General features: G+C 35.1%; 1 protein-coding gene across 1 annotated transcript; it reads left to right on the forward strand.

The window, feature by feature from the left end:
* Positions 1–1,180: 1,180 nt before the first annotated feature.
* Positions 1,181–24,313, forward strand: LOC143235019 (uridine phosphorylase 2-like). Its single transcript, XM_076472730.1, has 8 exons — positions 1,181–1,315; positions 12,275–12,398; positions 12,945–13,106; positions 15,436–15,550; positions 17,314–17,384; positions 17,599–17,740; positions 20,055–20,201; positions 21,227–24,313. Exons 1-8 carry the CDS (start codon positions 1,296–1,298, stop codon positions 21,364–21,366), a joined length of 921 nt encoding a protein of 306 aa, XP_076328845.1. The 5' UTR covers positions 1,181–1,295; the 3' UTR covers positions 21,367–24,313.
* The last annotated feature ends 761 nt before the right edge of the window (positions 24,314–25,074 follow it).

The following is a 25,074-nucleotide window of genomic DNA, read 5'->3' on the forward strand; positions in this document are numbered from 1 at the left end:
AATATGATAGATGTACGATGAAATGAATTTTATAGGAAAAATAGTTCTCAAAAGTGAACACAAACATTGATGAAGACTTTTCACTTTTCGGCATTAAGATCGATCCATTAGTTCTACGAGGCGATACATTACAATTAGTAGAGACGAAGCTAAGCTAGCACCCTCCTCTAGTGCAGCGATAAGTCTACGGATTTACAACGCTAAAATCATGGGTTCGATTCCACTCGGTGGGCTCAGCAGACAGCCCGATGTGGCTTTGCTATAAGAAAACACACACGCAGTTAAGCTAGCTACACCACAGTTACTTAACTGCGCAAAACTATTACTTTGTGTTTGAACTTCGGGCAAAGATATACAAGGGCTATATGCGCTATCTCTCCCTAATTTAATAGTGTAAGACTAGAGGGAAGGCAGCTAGTCATCACCACCCACCACCAACTCTTGGGCTACTCTTTTACCAATGAATAGTGGGATTGATTGTAACATTATAAAGTTCCCAGGGCTGAAAGGGGCGACCCTCAGATTGCGAGTCGAGCGCCCTAACCACCTGATCATGCTGGGCCGTTTCTTGTTTGTATTGCACTTTAAAAAGGATCTAATATAATGCTAATGGATTTTTTTTCCGTTGACACATTAGATTCACTTATGCAGAAAGACTTAAATCTCTGAAAACAAATGTCTACGCAATCTTTTCGAGCGCTAATTGAATTTGTACCATAATTCCTTTAGAATTTTAGATTTTGTACGTATTAATTGTAAAAATTGAATCTAAATCGTTTCTTATGAGGAAAAAAGTAATTACTCGTGAACGCGTTTTAACGTATCGCAATGAACAGTTTGTCGTATTTTATAACTAGTGTTTAATAATTGATTCATTAGTATATTGACGCATTTAGTGTGTAACAATTAAATCTGAGAAAAATGGCTGAATTTTTGTTTTTCGATAATGTGTCCGCTTTAAAATGTCATATATGTTTATATTTCATGAAAAAACCTTTAGAAGTTGTCTAATACATGCTATACGTCACGTTGTATTAGGAAAGCAACATTTATTTCGTAGACCACCATTGCTCTCTGCTGACTCATATTATGTTCCGATTATCAAATCGCTTCACGGATTGGTGGAGGAAGCATTCACTCCCTCGGTACCAATGGGCTTGGCGATTTATTGATCGTGCTGTCTGTGACGTCATTTGCTGCACTATCTTCCAATGTATTGAAAAGCCGGTGACAAAATTACAGAAATATCGACTACAGATAAACCACGAAAAGTGTGTTGACCGGCTAGAAAGAAAATGGGAGATTGTGAAGAACGGTAAGTAAATTTAAATGTTTTTAAACAAACAGTGAAAAATTAGTTCTAATATGGGTCAAACATAACTGAAAAAATTAACTTGTTATTTTATCTCTGTCAATTTACTTCAAAGTTTACAAGACGTCGTAGATATTATGCGTGTTTGAAGTCATTGTTAGCAACTTAATAAAGCCCCCAGTATCTTGCAATTAAAACAGGTACAGACATACCAAAGGTTTGTTTGTTCGTTTATGTAGTGGAAAGCAAACGTTATGACATATACCTATAATTGGTACACCTGCACGTTTCATTCTTTTTCGTTAATTTCTTTCTGAGAATGAATCGCAGTCTTACAGCAACGCTAAATGTTCTAATCGTCTGATTAACATCATTGTGATCAGAAGTTAAAAGTTGCTCAGAATCGGTAAACGGAAGCCTGCGCTTTAATGTGCGTGAAACGGGTGAATTATAGTAATTTACTATAGAAAGTGTATGTGAATTTTAAGCGTGTCATTTACCCAAGTTAAAGCTAAATATTGTTTGTTAATTATATAGTAATATTTATTAAAGTAATTTGTAAGCTCCTTTCAAAAATTATAGTAAAATACTAATAATGCCTCGTTCAGCGCCTTCTCATTAGTGACTACACTAATTACTCTAGCGAACATTAACCTTGTCAATATTATTTATATCATTTAATAGTTGGTAATACATTGGTCTTATGGTAATAATTTGTTTCTTGAACTTTCCAGTCTTCATTTATAAATTCTCAGTAATCTTTTATAAACTACAAGTTCTTGTTTGTTTGTTTTGGAATTTCGCACAAAGCTACTCGAGGGCTATCTGTGCTAGCCGTCCCTAATTTAGCAGTGTAAGACTAGAGGGAAGGAAGGTAGTCATCACCACCCACCGCCAACTCTTGGGCTACTCTTTTACCAACGAATAGTGGGATTGACCGTAACATTATACGATCCCATGGCTGGGAGGGCGAGCACGTTTAGCGCGACGCGGGCGCGAACCCGCGACCCTCTGATTACGAGTCGCACGCCTTACGCGCTTGGCCATGCCAGGCCCCAACTACAAGTCCACACATTTTGTGACACGCACATATTATCATTAAATTTGTATTGTGACTTGTCATTTTGCGGTCCTTGTAGCTTTAAAGTGAACCCACAATTACACTGGACCGGCATTATGCTTAAATTGGCACTAGATTATTTAAGTGACCGAGAGACATCGCTGCAGTTGTGTTGGAGTATATAGTTCTAGATGACTGCTTTTCTGTGAGGGTGTATTGGAGAATATTGCTTATCTAAAGAAATAACCCCAAAAACATTTATCTTAACATTTTTAGAAATATTCATTTAGATGTAACTCGTGGATTGTTTTACCTCTCGTCAAGAATCAAATAACTGTATAGTTGCTCATTCTTGATTGGAAATAGAAATCCTCATGTTTGGGACGAAGAAGATCGGCGCCCTTTTTCCTACCTGAGAAAGAGCCATTCGACTTTCAAAAATATTAAATTATAACCACCGTAACTTAACGTTTAAAACCTTTTCGAAATTTCATTAGTACGTGATAATTAAAACTTTTTGTCTGAAAAAATATTGGAAGAATAATTAAAAAAAACGCTAAAAAATTCTTCTACAAATGTAACTATAATTCAGTTGCCGCAGCTGTGGTACCAGAAAATTGAATACCTTCATATTTATTTCTCCACTCGCTTGAGATTGCTACGAAGAAGCGCACATCTTTTACTATAATACAAAAATGGTCATTTCATAGCATTTTAATTTCAGTTTAAAATCTGGCCTTTTGATTTCATGAAAAACAAAATGAAATTTCACACCAACTTGATTAACCAACACCTTAAGAACAAAGTATAAATTAACACAATGAATTAACCGGTGCTTGCATATGTCATATAAATAATGTCAAGTTGTGACATCAACTAAGAGTTAAAGTTAACAATATTCAGCAGCGTTGCTAGAAATACTTTCATGTTCTTGATAGAAAACTGCCAAGCTACAGTGTATTTAACAGTGTTTCAGCATTTGTAAAGTGAGTTACTAGCTGTAGCTGTGACTTAATCCAATAGCCTATATAAAAATGCTTCTCTCCGTAGTATACCTGGGCATATGCTTTCAGAATTTGAAAACGAAGTTGCTATCTGTAGCTGTGGGTTAACCCAATAACCTATATAAAAATGTTTGTATCTGATGCTTCTCTCTGTAGTATAGCTGGGAATATGATTTCAGCATTTTTGCAATGGGTTATTAACAGTGATTGTCGACTAATCTTTTTAGTTTAATTAATTAAATCGAAAGAAATATTGTTCGTTAGTTCATTAGACTTGAATGAGCGATAAGTTTCCAGACGTTTACGCTAAAATCTGCTAAAATACATTTATTTTTAACTGAATTCGACGAAAACAGTCTGCTACAGCGGAAGTGGCGAACTAAAGAATAGGTTAGGCCCTTGCGCCTTTTTTTTTCACACAAATTTACGTTTGCAGAGGAAAAGAAATCAATAACTATACAAATATTTAATTAGTCAGCTGAATGGTAACGGAAAATTGATTTTGATGGTATGTCACGTGTTATCCAAACATCTAAAGTATTTTATTTTATTAGTAGTGACTTTAAAATACTATATATCAATATTAAGCAAACATAGAACCTATTGAATATTGTTGACAGTAAAACGTCCAAAATTTTCATCGTGTAATTGTTGTGAAGATGCGCACATCTTTCAAGAAATTGTGTCGAAACGCTGGTTTAGATTTTTTTGCACCATTTATCCAGTATAATGGTTTTAATTAAGTTTGGGATTATTTTTATTGTTTCTTTTTACTTATTTAATCAGAAAAATTCCTACTTTGGTTTATAATATCCCCTAAGTAATAGCTTGATTGTATTTTGTTAATGAATGTAAAGAGTCGGTGGTTACATTTACTTGAATTCTGAGGAGATCAGTTGTTTGCGGTCCCAGTCTGTCAAGGAACTTTTATCTTATTTTACTTATTGTTTTGTTTATTAAACCATCGCCTTGATAGTTCCCGTTATTAACTGATGTCAGCTTAACAAGTTATGTTTTCGGTAACGTTAATTTTATAATATTTTGTTTCTTTTCTTCGTGTAATTCATAATAATACTTTAGATAAGCCTCCTCGGGACAATCCACACTGAAATACTTCGGTGTATACAAAACAAAGTAGCAGCTCAGTACCGTTTATTTTACTTAGAACATTTATCATGTGTTTTGTCACTACGAACCGAATATGTCCAAGTACAAATTTTGAATTTTGAGTTAGAAGTGTCAGGGTTCGTGTTCTTTTGCCGCGTAAACACAACATACTCTTTCATGCGTTGTAATAAAGTGAAATTCCACTGTTTTGTCAAAAAAGAGAAGTCCAAAAACTGATAGTGAGTCCTGTTGACTAGCTGTATAATCAACAGCTATGTGCAGATAGCTCTAAAACCAGACAGAAATGTCATAGACTTTGTAAGGAGAATCAATCTATAGTTGTGAAGGGAGCGGAAACACGAGTAGGAGTTTTTTGGTTTTTTTTGGCGAAACTTGTAATTTGGAAATTCGTTTGAGTTCTTGTTAAATATTAATATAAAAACTTGTACATAAGCTAGATCGAGAGTTAAAAATTCGATAATGCTACCAACACGTTTAGTTATCTTCAGCACAGACGTGTTCCGTCTCTGCAGAAACACTTTAGGAAATCTGTTCCACGCAGACGCTGTACTCCTGTTTATCCATAGGAATGATGTTTGCCGTGACACAATGTCCAACACGCTTGTGTTACTAAATCTCTTTCAACGGGAATAAACTAATGCTCAAGAACTATCGCACACAACTAATAACTGCAAACGTTTAACTGATTCGAGTAATGACTTTAAAGATACTCAAAGTTCTGCTTTAAATTTTTATAACTTACGTTTTCAAGACGACCACGTGCAGTTGCATTGAGACGTATGCGTGCACGGGGTACAAGTTTGATATACTCTTCAAAACAAGAAACGCAAAAGGGATATTTTTTTATTATAAAGAGAAATATATGTAATAACGTTACAAGCTCAGACTATGTGATGTTACACGTGTTAAGGCACTGATTGTCAGACCAAAATAACAATAAAAGTTGTGCACTTTGAAAACGGAGGAAAACATCGGATTTTTCGCCAAAACGCATGCGTGTCCAATAACTTTGTTTGAGAGATCTGCATGTTCTGCAAGTGCAACATGTGCAAAATCCCTATAAAAGTGACGGGTTCTCGGTTTCCATAGCTCAGTGTTAAGCCACCGACACGCAATACAGTTACGCCAAGACTGACTGAAGCACAACGCAACAACGCCATTGGTCGTTTGGAAGCAGGCGAATCTCGATCAGATGTTGCCAGAGCTGTGAATGTCCACCCAAGCATCATCACAAGGCTATGGAATCGTCAACAACAACATGGATCAACTCGTGACCGTCCACGATCTGGCAGACCTCGTGTGATCACGCCCGCACAAGATCGCTACATCCGGTTGCATCACCTTCGGGATATGACCACCACTGCGACGTCTACTGCCTCAACCATACCAGGGCTGCGTAGGATTTCCGATCAGAGCGTACGCAACCGTCTACGAGATGCAGGAATCCGACCTCGACGTCCAGTCAGAGGCATCATCCTCACCCAGCAACATCGTCAAGCACGGCTGCAGTGGACTCGGGCACATCAGGTATGGCCTCATCGACGATGGAGGCATGTTTGGTTCAGCGATGAATCACGTTTTATGCTTCGTAGGCAGGATGGAAGGACCCGTGTTTACCGTCGCCGATGTGAACGTTTTGCAGCAACCTGTGTGCAGGATGTTGACAGATATGATGATGGCAGCGTCATGATGTGGGCTGCCATCGCCTACAATGCCAGAACAGACCTTTTGCACATTCGAGGGAATCTTACGGCTCAACGATACGTCGACAAGATTCTTAGGCCCCATGTGCAACCCATCATGGTGAACGTCAACGACGTTTTTCAACATGACAACGCCCGTCCTCACACAGCCCGACTCACCACTGTCTTCTTGAGACACCACAACATCAATGTTCTTCCCTGGCCCTCCAGATCACCAGATTTAAACCCCATCGAACATCTTTGGGACGAGTTGGACCGACGTCTGCGACGGCGACAACCTCAACCGCATACTCTACCTCAGCTTGCAGCAGCTTTGCAGGCTGAGTGGACAGCCATTCCACAGGATATGATTCGTCACCTCATCGCTTCCATGGGCAGGAGATGCCAAGCAGTTATTGATGCTCACGGGAGGCATACTCGTTATTGACGTTGAGTGACGTTAAACTTCAGCTAGTGAGCGTGGACTTCGCCTTTGCAGACTTTGGATGTTTAGCAGTGAATGTGCAAAGTTTTACACATGTCATACAGAACTACCCGGAATAAACTTGTTAACAATTTGTCTCAAATTTTGCCTTTTGCGTTTCTTTTTTTGAAGAGTATATTTCTCTATATTCAGTAAATATTTATATCTCGAAAGCAAATTCTATCGATCTTGCATAAACTCTGTGAGTCAAAATAAATACGTACTACAAACATAAGTAACAGTAAGGTATTCGCGTTTCATCTTTGAATAAAACTATCTCCACAGTGTCAAGTTGGCGGAAAAAATGTTTACTTTGTATTGTGGTATTCATGCACTTTGATATCCAGGTTCGAAAAATGTTATGCAGAATGTTAACATGAACACAGTCAACAAAGTAAGATAAATGACACAGTGAACAAATAAAACGGTAATCTTTTTCACAATTACAAGTCTTTTAACGCGACTGGCCAGCTTCTGATTTGTAGTTGGAGTGGATATAATTTCAAACGCATTCGCACAGGGCAAGGACAAGATCATGAAAAATGTCTCTATAGCAACAAATAATCGTGAATACCTAAATTTTGATTTCAAACAGTGAGGTATCCCACAGTTCATATACTTTCTTAGTCAACAATCAATCCAAGTAAATATATTGAAGAAAGACAAGTTTCACCAATTCTTACTAACCGTTAAAATCATCTACGCCACAACTTGAAATGAGAATGACCATTAACTTAATAGTACAATTTTAGTAAATTTTGTAGAACTTCACTTTGAAGATTTAAGTAATATTTCAGTAAAGTTGCACATGGGCTAGTAGTTAGCGTGTCAAGCTGAAGGTTCGAGCCGCGATATGCCGCTAAACTTTCTCAGTATTTTCAGCTGTAAAATATTATAGCTATCTCAGCTAATCTCGTTAACTGATTTAAATAACTCTTATCAGCGGCAAATCCTCTTGAATGTTGACTTTTCAGATCATGAGTTTTAAATGCCTAAATTTTAGGAGTCTTTGTTTTTAATTTCGTCCAAAGCTACACGAGGGCTGTCTGCGCTAGGCGTCCCTAATTTAGTAGTGAAAAACTAGAGGGATGGCACCACCCACCATCAACTCTGGGGGATACTATTTTACCAAAGAAAAGTGGGTTTGACCGTCACATTACAGTGCTCCCACAGCTGAAGAGCATGTTTGGAACAGGTATATGAACCGTCACCTTCAGATTGCGGCTCAAGCGTCCTAACAACATGGCCATCCAGGGGCTAGGGATCTCTGCCTTGACTGTTTAGCTTACACAAACATATAAGGAACATGTCTTGAAAACAGTTTGGTGGAATGAGCCATAAAATTAGTCTCCCTCAATTTTTGTTTCGAGTTAAACAGCTCAGTTTTTGTTTTTATCTTTAACTTTTTTTCGGCGGGTTTCTTCTATGTGCTATAGTAATGTACGAGGGCTGTTCAAAAAATACGCGGACTGACGTCATAAAACAAAATGTACTTTATTTAGAAGTTACAGGTCTGGAACCCCTTCAAAGTACTCTCCTCCCCAACGCACACACTTATCCCAACGGTGTTTCCACTTGTTGAAACAGTCCTGGTACGCTTCTTTTGTAATGTCCTCCAGCTCCTTCGTCGCATTTGCCTTAATCTCGGAATCGTCTCAAATCTTCTTCCTTTCAAGGGTCTTTTGAGTTTGGGGAACAAGAAAAATCGCAAGGAGCAAGGTCAGGTGAGTAGGGGTGGGGAAGAACAGTGATCGAGTGTTTGGCCAAAACTCACGAGTTCTGAGGCACAAATTTCGCAGCAACGCGGTGCATCTTCAATTTTTCGGTCAAAATCTCGTAACAAGATCCAACTGATATCCCACACTCTTCAGCAAGCTCCCTGACAGTCAGACATTGATTTGCCCGCACCAGGGTGTTGATTTTGTCGACGTGTGGGTCGTTAGTTGACGTGGAAGGACGTCCAGGACGCTCATCATCTTCAATGGACTGTTGACCATTCTTAAAACGTTCATGCTACTTGAAACATGTCGTACGCTTCATAGCAACATCACCGTAAGCCGTGTTAAGCATAGCAAAAGTTTCAGTCGCAGAGTTTCCAAGTTTAACACAAAATTTCATAGCGAGTCGTTGCTCCTTCAGGTCATTCATTCAGAAATCCGCCAAACGAAAAAATCGCACTTCACTTAAAACCGCGTAGCTAATACACAAATGAAGATATCTGCAATCGGGAAATGGCGTCGTAATCAGCTTATCTGTGCGAACCTAGCGACACCAAGCGGATTCCCCTGGAATCAACTGGAGCCGCGCAATTCAAACAGTCCGCGTATTTTTTGAACAGACCTCGTATCTAGAAATCGGTGTTTTTGTAATGAGGATCAAATTTTGGCTAAAAATAAAAATGGTACTTTTTTAAAAAATGTTTGTTCCATCTGTAAATGTGTATGTATAAGTGTTTATTTTTGTTTTGTTGTTGTTTTTACATATTTTAACGGCCATTAGAAAGAATTTAATATTCGCTCCCCCAGTTTCGTAAATGGTTGACTCTTGCAGAAACAATAGTTGGGTTAACATAACAACATGGATCGAATATCTTCTTTGTGGAATATGAGTTTCAACGCCTACATATTATTTTTGAATTACTGTCTGTTACTCAGTTCATCAACTTTAAAGTTTCTGGGATTTAAGTACCAGATAATTTTTCTTGTGAAAACATGTATGATTGCTCAAATTTACGTATACAGAAATACCATACTTGCTAATATCAGTTGAAATGCGTAATGTTTTTTTATACTATAAACTGTTTATCAACCTAGATGGTACTTTTGTCTAGTGAACGTTTTTAAAATTTGGAGGCAGTAAACATTCAGGGGGATGGGGGGGAGAACAGAAATGTTTTGATGGTTTCAATATTATAATTATTAGGATTTAAACCATAAGAATTCACTATTACAGCCTTACAATTTTCGTTTTAGTAAAATATTTTAATTGTCTAAATATTCATTAGAAAGAGCCGTCAACGCTCTTTGTTTGCTGAAGGGAGCACTGCAGCGTTGGTAGGTTCATGAGTGTTTGAAGTGAAAAATGTGCCATGTTTAAGTTAAAAGACTTGTAGTCTTAATTTTAATGTGTGTATGTATGTGATAGTGATCTTACTTTGTTAAATAATTTCGAGGTTAAAGCACGTTTTGGAAGAGAAATTAAACTTAACACAAATTTTTAAGACGCAAAGAGAAGCTAGACAGATTATTCTAAATAGGTAGATATGGAAGCAACGAACTTGGTAAATCTTTTTACCAAAGTCGTCTGAGGTCTTAAGATGCTGATCATTTGTAAGTTTGATATCGCAATTAAGTTATCTTCTCTGATATACAGTCTATAGTTTTTAAAGTGTTGAACGGAATAATTTGTTTCTTTCAGGTTTTTTTTTTTTTTTAGGTGAAATGACACCCTGTAGCAGATTAGTCCGGTTAGGCACTGCACCCTCTACCCAGTCTCATATTTCTACATTAGTGACTGAATTTCGTAGTCTTCGTAAGATAGATAAAAAGGTTTTCTAAATGGTTAAAGTGTAAATTATGTCAGAGTTTAAATAATTTCTAATTTTATTCTTTCATAACTAGAGTAGGATAAAATTTTATTCGAAAATATGTAGGTAATTTTCTACACTCCCATGAACACTTTATATAGTTGTGAAGTCTTCGTAAAATGGCTGTATGAAGGTTCAATTTGCAATAAACCTTTACTTTCGTAAAAGGGCTATTTACCACAAGGACTATCTCGTGTAAGCTTGTACCAGTTCTACGCCTTACGCGTCTATTTCCCGCGGTGGGGTAGGCTAACCTCGGAGGTGAAGCGGATATTTGTATGAGTTTTGTGGTTCTCTCTTTTGTATGATAGTTATAATAATCGTTGACATAGGTATTCTAAGTATTGTGGGATACCACACTAGTACCTTCAAAATGTAGTTTTCATTAATCATTGCTTTATTTTTGTTCTTGTGTGAACGTTTTTGGAAACCATCTCTTTTGGTTTGGTTTGAATTTCGCGCAAAGCTACACGAGAGCCATTTGCGCTACTCGTCCCTAATTTAGTAGTGTAAGACTAGAGAGAAAGCAGCTAGTCATCACCGCCAACTCTTGGGCTACTTTTTTTTTTTACCAACGAATAGTGGGATCGACCGTAACATCATAACGCCCCCATGGGTCAAAGGCAAGCATGTTTGGCGTGACGAGGATTCGAACCCGCGAACCTCGGATTTCGAGTCGAGTGCCTCAACAACCTGGCCATTCCGGGCCTCCAGTTCTTCTGACCAAACAGCCAATTTACGATCAAATAAACACAGAAGGCAGCCAGTAAATAACGATGTAAACAAAATTGTCCACTTGTTTAACGTCGTTTTCTTTGCTTCCTGTGCTCATTTTAATATTCTGTATAACGTTATCAGAATCTGCGTTTCACGAATACTTGTAACTACTTGGTAGGTATTGTTATAATTGAATAATACATAAAGACAAAATCGATGAAAATTAAATAAAATATGAGTAAATATAAAAATGACTACATTAATAATAGAAAATTAATGCTGAATCATAATATAACAGTTTAAAGATGCAATGATGTGCTTTTTTAATCTTTTTGTAGTAATCAATCCCGTATTTCAGTTAAATTTCATTACAAGTGTGTTGATGTTGCTGGTTGTTTCAGTAAAGATGTGAAATTTATTTACATCTTCAAGGTTTCTAAGAAAGGCTTAAATCTTTAAACTAGGAATTCAATTTGCTTGCAGTTATCAGATCTGTTTAAAATTTTTGTAATACACACGCATACCACAAGTGATAACGTTTTGCATGTAGGTTTTATATTGTTTTTTCTCGTTACGCTTACATGTCCTGCAGTATTAATCATTTGCACGAAACTCAACAAAACAACGTATGTCTGGCGTGCTACATAGCACGTACTATGAATACAAGTAGGTCGTGATTCTCTTCTGAAATGTTCGGTGTAATAATTTTAAAGTGAATGATTACAACAGATCACGGTTTGCTTTTTAGTAACGAAGTTATCTTCCTTTATTTACATAAGTTTTGTTTGTTTTTGAATTTCGCACAAAGCTACTCGAGGGCTATCTGTGCTAGCCGTCCCTAATTTAGCAGTGTAAGACTAGAGGGAAGGCAGCTAGTCATCACCACCCACCACCAACTCTTGGGCTACTCTTTTACCAACGAATAGTTGGATTGACCCTAACATTATAACACCCCCACGGCTGAAAGGGCGAGCATGTTTAGTGTGACAGGGATTCGAACCTGCGACCCTCAGATTACGAGTCTAGCGCCTTAACCGCCTGGCCATTCCGGGCCCATAATGATGTGAAACTCCCAGTTCTACTATTCATGTTTTAATATTTCACTCCCCAGATTTTTAGCGTTAAGTTGACAGACTTGTAACGTTATACTCCGGAATTTTATTTTTAGCCATGAGCACAGCAGATATCCTCGTATTGCTTTGTTTTTAAATAAGCATGCAAACATATTTACAACGGTCTTGACAGACATTACGCTGTGAACGTTTAAGTAAAATGAAAGATATTTGTCGTATATTTTTCAGTGACTACGAATATGGTGTTATTCTTAAAAACCCTAATATTGCCACTATGGAGGAAGATGTATTATACCACATTTCTCTCAGCACTGGAACTCATAACCTGAAAGAAATGTTCGCAGACGTTAAAGTAAGTTTGGTGATAGATGGTTTAAATTATAATAATAAACGGTTTGTTGAAGTACGGGTAAGATATAAAAATAATTTTGAAATAAAAACACTTTCGAATAACTTTAATTTTTCAACCTAAACTGACCAACTTTTACCTCGGCTCCTAAAGCTTTAGACGTCGTTTAGTTTTAAGTATATTTAAAAGTACAAAACAAATTTTGTGTATAATTAAACTTTTGTTTTCCCTGCATGTTTAACACAACCATATGGGTTTAAAGCACAACGCTACTTTTCTTCCTAGTAGTCTTTCATAACATTTCGCTGCTACTAAAATCCCACTTTAAAAACTAACTTTAAAATAACAAACAATGAACTTCGTTTTCGCAAACCCCACTCAAACCAAAGAACATGGAACTGAGCTAGGACCACATATAAATAGAATACTACAGAATATTTTTTTTTTTTTTACCCGTCTCTCTTGTTATGTATGGTTAGAAGAGTATATTATGAGCTGATTATTTGTATATATAAGACGATTTTATCATAACACTTAACTACTTTACAGTTTGTATGCATGGGTGGAACACCAAAACGAATGAAAAGTTTTGCACATTTCATCCAGAAGGAGTTGAATATCAAATTGCCCACAGGCACAATGCTAGAGGACATAAGTAAACATTCTTACCGGTATTCCATGTTCAAGATTGGACCCGTTCTGTCTATAAGTGTAAGTAATCGATTTCTGTTTCTCTATCCAGTTGTCTGTTAGTTGGAGTGTAAATTAAGTGCTTAATTTCTATTCTGAAAACTTGTTTGAGTTGGAATCGGTTTTTGAAAATTCTGATTATTTTGTAATAATAGAAACAAGATAATTTTCAATAGTCACAGCACTTGATTCTTTTAGGCAGGATTAGAGCAAATTAATCTAGAAGTTTTGGGCGTGGTCAAACACATCAATCAAAAGAGTTTGACCTCCTGAGACCAAAACTGTAATTAGATATCAAATAGGTCAAGAGATAATGGAACTATGAGCTAAACAATTGTTCTTAAAACCAAATTCAGATCCGCTCTCTGAGGCTCTATGCCGCAGCTAAAAATCGAATATAATATCGCTTCTTTTTTTTCTTACTACAATAATATTTAAAAGTAGGCCGTGATATAACAACTTCTCATTCTTTAAAGTAACACAATTAAGCAATGAACCACCAAAAGCTGTTTAATAACTTCACCATAACAAAACAAATACGTTTTCCCTCTAAAAAAAAACAACAGTATTTGAAAAAAAAGTTAACGATAAATTGACGTAAATGATATTTTTTCAAGTAGACACCGAGGTAAAAAACTTTTATTTGTGAACACAAAAGCGCTTTAGGTGAGCGAAGAAATAATATAAATGATAAACGTAAATTTGTATGGTTTACTGATACAAAAATGCCATAATTTCTGTATGGATGTACACCCTTGTGCAAATTAATTGAAACAAATGGTAATTTTACAATATTTTCAACATGGTGGCCGTTGTAGGCTCGCTGGACCCGCTAATTTCTTTTAATAGTCATTTTTTCACACAGACGGCGTCATTAGCTATGTTTTGCAGTACAGTCGATCTATTTTTGGAATATATGACGAAATTTTGAGGAACATTACGTCATTTGAAATTGCGTTAGAAGGGCAAGGAGACCAGTCAAAAACAACTTACCAACTCAATAAAGAAAAAACGGTATCAATGGGGTCCGAAATACAAGAACTGGACGAAAGAACAATGGAGGAAGGTGTTATTCAGTGACGAGACTCATTTCTTCATACAGGGTCAAAGAAGTTTACATGTTCGCAGATCTCCAGGTGAGAAACTTCGAGAATCTCACATCAATCAGTTCGTAAAACATCCCTTGAAGAAGATGTTTTGGGGCTTTTTCAGCTACTGTGGCGTCGGAGGTTTACATATATCGTAGAAGGTATGATGCGAGGACCACAGTACATCGAAGTTTTTGCAGAGAAGAGTCGCTCCAGAGTTGAAAAAGAGATTTCCAGATGGATCTGGCATTTTTCAGCAAGATCTGGCTCCATGCTACACATCGAAACTTGTGAAGAATTTTATGACTACAACGCGAATAAAGGTGCTGGACTGGCCTGAAAACTCTCTGGACTTAAATCCTATTGAAAATCTTTGGGCGATTTGTAAAGAAAGACTTCGGGGAAAATACTGTACTACGAAAGATAAGCTAATTGAGGCCATAAAATAGGTGTGGTATCGCGATCCAAAAATGAGTAAAGATTGCAGTCAACTCGTAGACTCGATGCCAAAGCGGATTAATGATCTTCTAAAAAAATAATGGCGGTCATATCATGTATTAATTTGTGAGTAATTTTTGGATTCTCAGAAATAAAACGCAAAAAATTGAAAACACATTGTAATTTTCCTTCTTGTTTCAATTAATTTGCACAAGGGTGTATATTATTTATCATCAGACACATAACGTACAAAAATGTATAATTTTATTAGTCAGGCATAAAATTATCATGGTTATATATGTGTGTGGGAAATCAACTAGTACGAAAATTAGCTGCAGAATAATCTACAAAACTGAAACCGAGACAATCAAAAACACGTAACTAAATGTAATTGCTTAATTGCATTGCAGCTCGATCGATTGTTTGGTGTTGCTAAATCTCCCAGAAATCTTGCGTTATATAATTCTGGTTATCAACTTGAGATACTCATTACCGTTTTGCCGCGGATGGAATGTTGAGTCTTGAAATGTCTTGACAAACCGTGAAAATAATTGAGAAAGAGGAAAAATACAAAAACTGTGACACTGAGGCTTCTTTACAAAGTTGGAGTTAGGCCTATAAAAATGCTCGTATCAGAAAATTGCTAATTCACTTAAATATAAATGTCGAAGAAAAGATTTAAAGGACACATTTAATATCGCCAAATGATAAAGAGTGTGCAAAATAGCACGATGTCAGTTATAGTAAATTTTTATAGAAAATTATGATATCACTGCGGCAAAGAATGGCAACGCCTCTATACACGTGTTTTGATTTTACCACAGCATGGAATGGGAATTCCTTCGGTGTCCATTATGCTTCACGAGGTCATCAAGTTGATGTACCATGCCCAATGTAAGGACGTCACTTTCATCCGTATAGGAACGTGTGGAGGAATAGGTAGGAACAAACTTTTCCATTTTTATTTATTTCTCTCCTGTGTTTGTCAAATGTTTCTCAATTGCTCATTAAAAGAAATGTATTTTCTTCAAATGAGTTTTAAAACCTATTTGTGAGAAAAATACTAGTCTCTTCAAATCCGTGTCTCAAAAATAACCTGTGCTATAGAAGAAAACCCTCTTGTACATAATGATGTGCGTATTCATAACTTCATTTGATAAAAACTGTAGTTTCACCACAACTATGCTTTATAAAATCTCATGTCAATCAAAATAATATCTGTGTTAATTTAACAAATCGGAAGGTCCGGGCGTAGCTTTGTATACTTGAGTATCAGTGATAGCCAGCCACAGTCCCACTCTCCAGTCAAATAGTAATAATTCCTCTAGGCTAGTAATTCACAAACGTACTTGTTTGCGAATTACCTACTTTTAAAAAGAAACAAAAACTCGACGGGATTTATACACTTTTATAATTATGGAACTTTTCAAAGAACCGTCTTAATTGCCCGTTCGCGGACCACATATTGATAACCGATGATATAATCTATCAGCTCAAAATTAGGGAGCTTTAAAACTTATTCAAAATTATAAATACTCCTTTTATATTTTGAAACAAATTGCCCGATCATTCTGCTGAAGTGGTATGTTAGAGCGATATATTTGTATAGAATATTTTGATGTGTTAAATAAACTCGTGTATTTCGTAGGATTTTTATTTCATTTCGGTAGAGACGTCTTGAACCTATTTTTCTAACATGATTCGTGTATTTTTTATTATGTTGCTAATTATTATCATTATAGTTACTGTTTTGAGAATTACAATACTTTACTACTGCATTGGTTGTTTTTAGGTTTACCGTGATAATTAATAACATGACTAGTAACTATTAAATAATACAGCCCTCTCAGTCGATTGTTGTTTTTGGGTTTATGTGAAATACTATTTTTAATCGAGTCAAAATATTGCTACGTTCATTCTTATTTCGCGACTACATATGTACATTTAAATATATAAAATTCTATATTTTGTCAACTTAAACAAAGATACATAAAATACTTAACAAGATCACGTAACTTATCGTTAATTTTTTTATTCTTATATTAAATAATTGAGGCGGAAATGTTATTTTATGTTTGTTTGTTTGTTTTTTGGAATTTCGCACAAAGCTACTCGACGGCTATCTCTGCTAGCCGTCCCTAATTTAGCAGTGTAAGACTAGAGGGAAGGCAACTAGTCATCACCACCCACCGCCAACTCTTGGGCTACTCTTTTACCAACGAATAGTGGGATTGACCGTCACATTATACACCCCCACGGCTGGGAGGGCGAGCATGTTATTTTATAACAGTTGTTTGGCCTTGGTGTAACTATAACATGAAGAATTCAACCTGTATTTTAATTGTTTTTATACACTATCACGTTTTAGAGCACTTGAGACAAGTTCAAAATCGTATTTTTTATTGGATTATCATCTATATTTCAACATTTAAGTAAAATATACACTGACTGTTCTCTGCTTTGATTTTAACTCTCTGCTTTCTTGGCGGTCCTTTCCTTCATCTCGCTGGGAAACAGTGTACTGAATAATAGTAATTTATCTATTCAAGAATGTTTTTAAAATTAATTTATGAGCTAACAAGACCATGTATGTTTTCATAAAGAACAAATTGTGTCACTGATATTTTAAAGTTTTTTTGCATCTACTTTCAACCGTCCTGCATATATGAATAATAATAATAATAATGCTTGGGTTTTTACAGGACTTCCAGGTGGCTGTCTTGTAATCTCGAAAGAAGCAGTGGATGGGATTATGCGTCCTTATTTAGAATTGGTATGCCAAACATTTTTAAATTTTTGGTGATCTATGTATTTGATGTGGATACGTGCAATCTCATCTGCTAAAATTTGTTTTAATGGTTTTATCACATAGGGGTCTAAAATTTCGATATTATTCTGTCGAATCGTTTTTGTTTTTATAATATTGTGTTTTTGCGCTCGCTGTTATCAATGGTAATACTACCACATTTCTAGTAATTTTCTTGCAGCATATTCTTGGAAAGATTGTCCAAAGACCTGCAATTTTGGATTTAGAGCTGGCTAGAGAACTAAAGACTGTGGCAGAAGAAAAGCTTTCCAACTACAATACTGTTTTAGGAAAAACTATGTGCTCCTATGACTTTTATGAAGGTACGATATGTTGATAAACATAGTTTAAAATAATAAGTTTATGTGGAAGAACATCTAGGTGTTTTGAAGAACAATAATTTCCACGCACTTTTTGTTTTATCTGCGGCATAGCGGCTCATAAAATGGCTGTGAGATTTTGTTTATTTTTCCAACTATCAAGTCATTCCATAAGTAGTGTTCGAAAATGTAATAGAGAAAGTGCCTCGTCATTTCTGTCTTTGTAGAAGGCTTTAATGACTAAAATATGTAGTAGGAACTTATAAAAAATGCTCAGACAAATAAAAGAAACTAACCCAACTCCACTTTGTTTAGATCATTAATCAAATAAATCCTTATGAAGATGGATGTGTCAGAAGAGCACATTAAACATATAATGCTTTACGAGTTTAAAAAAGGCAATAACGTAGCAGAAACTATACGAAACATCGAAGGTATTTATGGTGCGGAGTCTCTCAATGAAAGAAAATATCGAAGATTGTTTTAGAAGTTCAGATCAGGTGACCACAGCTTAAGTGATGCGTCACGTTCAGGTCGTCCTGTTTAGTTTCATGATGAGTTGCTGCTGGCTGTACTTGATGAAGATTGTGTTTGTAACAGTTGAAGAACTAGCACAAAAGCTAAATTCAATCCATTCAACAGTTCACTGTCCTCTGCAACAGCTTGGAAAGGTGTCAAAACTTGGAAAATGCGTCCCTCATTCTAAGAGCAAGAGCGGACATTTGCACTTCTCTATACTCACTCTCGTGAACACATAACACCTTTTTCGAAAAGGTCAGTGACTGGAGATGAAAAAGGGATAGATTATAAAAATGTTAAGCGCCGCAGACAATATCTCAGTGCAGGTAAATTGGCTAAAGCACATCCCCAAATGGAATTCCATCCGAGGAAAGTCTTCTAAAGCGTTTGGTGGGATATTGTTGGTGTGATGCACTTTGTGTGGCTGCCACTCAATGTAACGATTACATCAGACTGCTAGTGTCAACAGTTAGAGCGCTTGAATGTTGCACTAAAAGAAAAGAAGCCTGCTTTGATCAATCGTAAAGGTGTTGTTACCTCAGGCTAATGCACAGTCTCAGACAGTAAGAATCACATCTGCAAAGATTGAAGAGTTAGACTGGGAAAACTTCCACATCCTCCTTATTCTCCAGACCTCGCCCCATCTGATTATCATCTATTCCGAAGTTTGCACAACTGTCTTGATGGAAAAGAGCTTGAAACACACAAAGATGTCAAAATTATCCTCTCTCTATTCTTTTCCTCCAAACCCCAAAAGGTTCTTATAGAAGTGGCATTCAGAACCTTGTCAATCGTCGGCAGGAAGTAATTAATAATAATGGAACATACATTATTGATTAAAGAACATTAAAAATGTCTGAAATCTTTTCTTTTTTTGTATCTAAAATCGGACATTACTTAAAGGATGGCCTGATGCAAACTTCTAGTTCACAGCTTTTTCATCTCTTTACCGACTTGAGTCCAAAATGTATATTTTGGACACGGAAGGTAAAATCCTCTCTAAAAGAATTTCAGTTTCATAGTAGGCCGGTAGAGATCCTGATGAATAATAAAATTGAATGTGGTATACATGCGCTACATTCTTGGTTTATTTTGTTTTTGTTTGTTTTTTGAATTTCGCGCAAAGCTACACGAGGGATATCTACGCTAGCCGTCCCTAATTTAGCAGTGTAAGACTAGATGAAAGGCAGCTAGTCATCACCACTCACTGCCAACTCTTGGGTTACTCTTTTTATCAACGAATATTGACCGTCACATTATAACGCCTCTACGGCTGAAATGGGCGAGCATGTTTAATGTGGCGGGGATTCGAACCTGCGACCCTCAGCTTACGAGAGCCTTAACCACTTGGCTTCGTGCTTGGTATTGCTGATGCACAAAAATATAGCTAATAAGAAGGGAGAAATATTTTTGTAGATTAATTTACTCTAATCCTGCCTGATGTATTTCCAGTGCCGCAGCTATTGAGGATTCCTATGTTTTCATTAAAATTTAATACAAATTTAAAAACAAATTGAAACCCATTCTAACTTTATCAAGAATTATATAACTACAAACAAACAACTTGCCCTTAAGCGACATACATCAACTGTCGTCAAAAGCTAGCTCCTCCTGACAGAAGTGACTATTCGTTGATATTAAATGTTAGTCACCAGTAATTAGAATCAAGATTACTTACTAAGTCCAGATGTTTACTCATGCTGCATGTTTTATTCCCTATTATAATACGGAATTTATTTAAACTAGAACTGATTTTAGTGATATTAAGTCCTGTCCTAAATCGTTCTCCTCTCGATAGGACAAGGTCGGTTAGATGGAGCTTTCTGCAACTATGAAGAAGAGGACAAGATGGCATATCTTCAGAAACTAAGTGAACAGGGTATTGTCAACATTGAAATGGAATCATTGGCTTTTGCTGCAATGTGCAACCACGTAGGCATTAAAGGTAATGTAAATTAAAGACCATAAACAGAACTGTGCAAAAGAGTTAAGATAATTTTTTCTCAGTATTTCCATTTTAATGGAGTAATTATCCCATGCCATTACAGAATGTAAATTTCAACACTATGGTAATGCTTCATTGATCCCTTTTAACAATTGAATGAGTCAAGGTAATAGTATTTATCATACTTTAGAATTCCCATATACTTGTACAAAAGCATGTCATGATGATTCTACTTGAATAAACCTACTGATCAAATTTAGGGTCTGAAATAAATGCCATGGTACCCCCATGCCGTGTCTTAATTGTATAGAAATAAACTAGCAAGGTACTAGCATATGCTATAAGAAATCAACTTATTAGCATTTCACAACTACACCTTATAAAGAGTGTTTAACACAATATTAAGTTTTGTTGTCATGCCACTGAGAATAGTCATTGGTGGATACAATTTGCATAAACAAATTTTATGTGATGCTTATTTGTCTCTCTAATAAATTGCAGCAGACTTGAAATGCTCCCCAAACACTGTCAAGTACACCCTATATAGTGAGACCAAAACAGATAAATTTAAAAGTTGTAAGAGTACGAAACAGAAAACCTAAACACAATGATGCTGATGTTAAGTACCTTTACTTACGCCATCTTCAGGACAAAAGGAAGACTGCCATTGATCTCAAGTACGAGATAAATGACCATGTACCAAAAAGTGTCCAGATTCACAGTATCAAGAAGGCTGAATGAATATGGAATATTTGGTCGTATAGCAGTTTAAAAAACCTTTTAAATATTGTCACAAGACGAAAATTTGCTAAAAAGTACAAAACTGAACTGTTAATTACTGAGAAAGGATGTTTTGGCACATATGAACAAGTAAATAGTATATGGATCAGGGTAACTCATTATAGTTTGCTTTTTAATATTTATAAAGTAAACCTTATGCAGATTCTAGGGTCACTGAGTAACTCTCTCGCTCCATTTCAAAGATAATTAAATAAATGTATTTTGGCTTCTTTTGTTTTTTGCAGGAGCTGTAGTATGCGTGACGCTGCTTAATCGCTTAGAAGGTGACCAAGTAAACACGCCTAAAGAGACGTTAGAAGAATGGCAACATCGTCCACAAGAACTTGTGGCAGAGTTCATTAAAAAACGACTTGGGATGAACTAGGTTTGGATGGATGTGAATTAAGTGTATATTAAAGTTAATTATTCATTCTAAGATAAATATATTATTTTGTGTGTTTGCGAGTATACATAGGTGTAAAAATCAAATACATATGTCCTAAGCACGAGTTTTCTAGTAGCAGTAATTTAGACAGAAATTTTCATTCTTGTTGTGCTTTAAAATATTGAAAGTGTTTGAAACGCTAGATCGTTTCGGTTGTTATTTAAATTCTTAGTTTAATGTTAGTTTTAGCATTGAGTTAATTAAACGACTTGAAAGTTTAAACTGTTAGAATACTATCAGAGCTCCTTTGTACTAAATTATACTTGAACTATTCTCTACAAGTGGGTTTTCTCGTCATCACGGATTATACTTGGACTAGTAAATGACTTGGTCTGCGTGACCTATAAAAAAACAAAAAAACACGAAGATTGTCTGTGTTCTTGCTGTAGCTTTTAAATTATTACTGATGTACATCACAAGTACAGAAATGAAAGAGTCTAATGTTAACTAGGAAACATGCCTGTATTTACTATCCACTAAAGATGACTGTTTATTTTCAAAGGTACTCGACATGCATTAAATCATTCTCTGGAACATTCATGTAGAAAAATACTTACTTACTTTAATAAAGATGGCCAAGTCATACACTCTATCCACGTTTATGATTCTGATGCCACGATCTATTCTTCCCTACAAGATACTCAACGTAAATAATAATACCAATGACTAACTTATTTGTATTTGACTGATCATAAAATGTCAATTATTTATTTAGAAGTCTCCAGGCTTTAACTTGTGCAGACTAGTGTTTAGTAATCATTGGAACAAGTTGGTTTGTTATAACGTGTTCTAATGATAATCCAAATATAAAATAGTACATTAAAATTGTTAGAGAAATAACATGCATTCCAGTGTAGCTTCTTATAGTGGTGTCCAGTTTTTTTAATGTGCTTTGAACTCTCTGAAACCATGTATTTTGATCTTTCTTACTATCATGCAAAATTAGTCATAAGGTAAAAAATAATTTAAATTTTTATAGTGATGTAGTGGGGAGTTTCATAATTAATGTTGCTAATAGCATTAAGTACTTGTATAGGATCATATTTCAGCTTATTTATACAGTTGTCTCTCTGATTAAATAAACCAAATTTCTTCATATGTCGATATCTTTGTTACTAATATATTATGAACTTTTGATACTTTTATATTGTGTATCATTGGATGTTATTTATACGTTATCAGTAACTATCATTCGAGCCATTTTCTCTGATATTCTGTGTAAGAGGCGTTCCACGAATTTTAATTCGATTTTGTATTTACATTTGTGATGAATGAATACATCGCGCAATTCAAATAATTTATTCTGTTATAAGATCGGTAGATTCAAGCAAACCAACCCAATATATCTGTTCCCTCTCCTTAGTCTCGATAATCGGAATTTGTATTTATTATTATCGTATCTTCTATAACAAATGTTCACTTTATATTTCCAACATGCATATAACTGTCATTGATATCGATTATAATTTTTCTGCGTTACCGCCCAGTCTCATTTCTTCTTCGGGCAAGCATGCACTTAAATCATAATTGAAAGAACTTATTTAACACAGTATATTTAATTCACCATGTAAAATCCATTACAAGCTTTGTTTTTACTCTGTAACGTTATGACATAAACGCATATCTGGTAAACAATGTAAAAGATATTAAAACAAAGCCTAACTTTAAATTAAGAAGTTGATTTAAATTATTTTAAATATTATCAGAAGCTCTAAGTATGACGACGGTTCCTCTCGCTCACGTGCGTGCGTGTATGTGTGTATGTATGTATGTATATCATAGAACATTATCGTTACCATACCTATTAACAAAACCTTCTGGGAGTATATTTTAAATAATGCTAGCAACATCTTATATGATCAGGTTGGATGTAATCTGTCAGCATGTGTTTTGTTTTGTAAAGGATCATTTATATTTGGTTGATCGTTCTTATTTCTCTTGCATTGTTATCTTCATTTTACACTTTAATGTTGTTAAAGTACTAGTTCTATTTGGTCTAAATATATTTATTTTAATTTAAACATTTTATTATCACGTCACATGCTTAGTTTAAAATTATTTTATTAAATGAAATTGTGATATTTACTACATAAGGTTTTTTTGTTAAAGGAAAGCAGTGTATTTATTACTAGCTTTTAAAGAATCAAACAGCTATTGTAATGGGTGTCATCCTAGGTTATCAATATTTAGTGTTAGGTTTACAGAATTAAAGTAGTGTAAACCTTTTACATCAAATTCTAACGTCTTTACAACATGTAGAGTTACTATTTTTCCAGCCCTAAAATCTTAGTCAGGTACTTTGAGTGTTTAAAGTTGCACTAAACCAAAGGTTTTTAGATGCAACTTCTTTAAATTACTAGTCAAGTAAAGAATGAATAAATACTGTTTTTAAATTATAACTACGAAACATTAAGATTATAAAATTAACAGTTAGGGAGGGTGATAATATGGACAAGTTTAAAGTATCATTTTGGTATGAAATTTCTGTCAAATTACCACGCTGTATTGAAGTTCTTAAAATAAATATTAATATAGGGATTTCCCTTGTTTGCCCTATGACTTTGAGGCTTTCAAGTAGTGAGGAGTATGTAGAATTTTTATTGATTTATATTTCACTTGTAATAATTTTTTCCAGTAGTTCTTGAGTTAAAACATTCTTTTAATTTTCTCATGAAGTGCGAGAGAGTGTTTGTGATATTAAGTTCTTAGATAATATATTTATGAAAACTGTAGTGTGATAATGGTTGTAACTTGTCTAGTAAAAACGTATGTTACTTGTATAAATCGCTATAATCTTGTATTATTGAGTAAGTTATTGTAAACATGTATTGTTGTTGTTGTTAGATATTCAGAAAACTAAATAAAGTACATTTATGTTTACCAAAAACCAGACATTTTATATTATAACTTACACGTGTATTTGAAATTTATTAGTATCTTTATAAGAACAAAGTGTCATTATCTTTAAAGGAAAAAAGAAATGAATGCACAGAAATTAAAAGTAATACAAGTACCTGGTATTGCAAGTACTTCTCTATAGTGAGACAAGAAGAGTTTGTTTTGTGGAGTTCGATCTTCAAGTTACTAGCAACCTTGATACATTATTGTTTGATGGAATTCTTCAGAAGAACTCTCTATTTCTCGTTTGTTTGTTACTTTTTCCTTTATAACATTGAAAAGAAAATACTCGTCGAAGTTGCTTGTCACTTTTTCTAACACGACCCTTAGTAAAATAAGTATTTCTAAGTGTCAAGAAATTGTTTTTAAATTTTGAAGTAATAAAAAATTTAACAAGCAAGAATTATTAAAAATGATTTATTGACAAAACTCGTTTTACGGAAAGCGTGACAAGGATATCGGAAAAATAAACTCATTCAAAAGACAAAAATAATTTTTCTTTACTATTATTGACAAATAATATATTAATCTTCCTTTTGCGATATATGTATGTATAATTTTAAGTCTGTCATTTTCTTAACTTGTTTAATCATAAGCAGTTAAACTATATTATTGTTTAATTTTGGCCGTCAGTTAAGTAAGTGTACGACTGTTGAAACATTAGATAACTCAAAATGAAAGGTGACCAAATAAACCTCCATACAAATTATGGTGGAGATCCATCTGCACCCTGCAAAGTAGCCACGTTAA

This window comes from Tachypleus tridentatus, chromosome 12 (genome assembly GCF_004210375.1).
Source record: "Tachypleus tridentatus isolate NWPU-2018 chromosome 12, ASM421037v1, whole genome shotgun sequence".
NCBI lineage: Eukaryota > Metazoa > Arthropoda > Merostomata > Xiphosura > Limulidae > Tachypleus > Tachypleus tridentatus.

Excerpts from the sequence above, each read along its gene's own strand:
- LOC143235019 (XM_076472730.1), top strand. The coding sequence starts at position 1,296 with ATGGGAGATTGTGAAGAACG. Across the intron at positions 15,551-17,313 it reads AGGAACGTGTGGAGGAATAG|GACTTCCAGGTGGCTGTCTT; the intron begins GTAGGAACAAAC and ends GGGTTTTTACAG. Across the intron at positions 17,741-20,054 it reads CTCCTATGACTTTTATGAAG|GACAAGGTCGGTTAGATGGA; the intron begins GTACGATATGTT and ends TCCTCTCGATAG.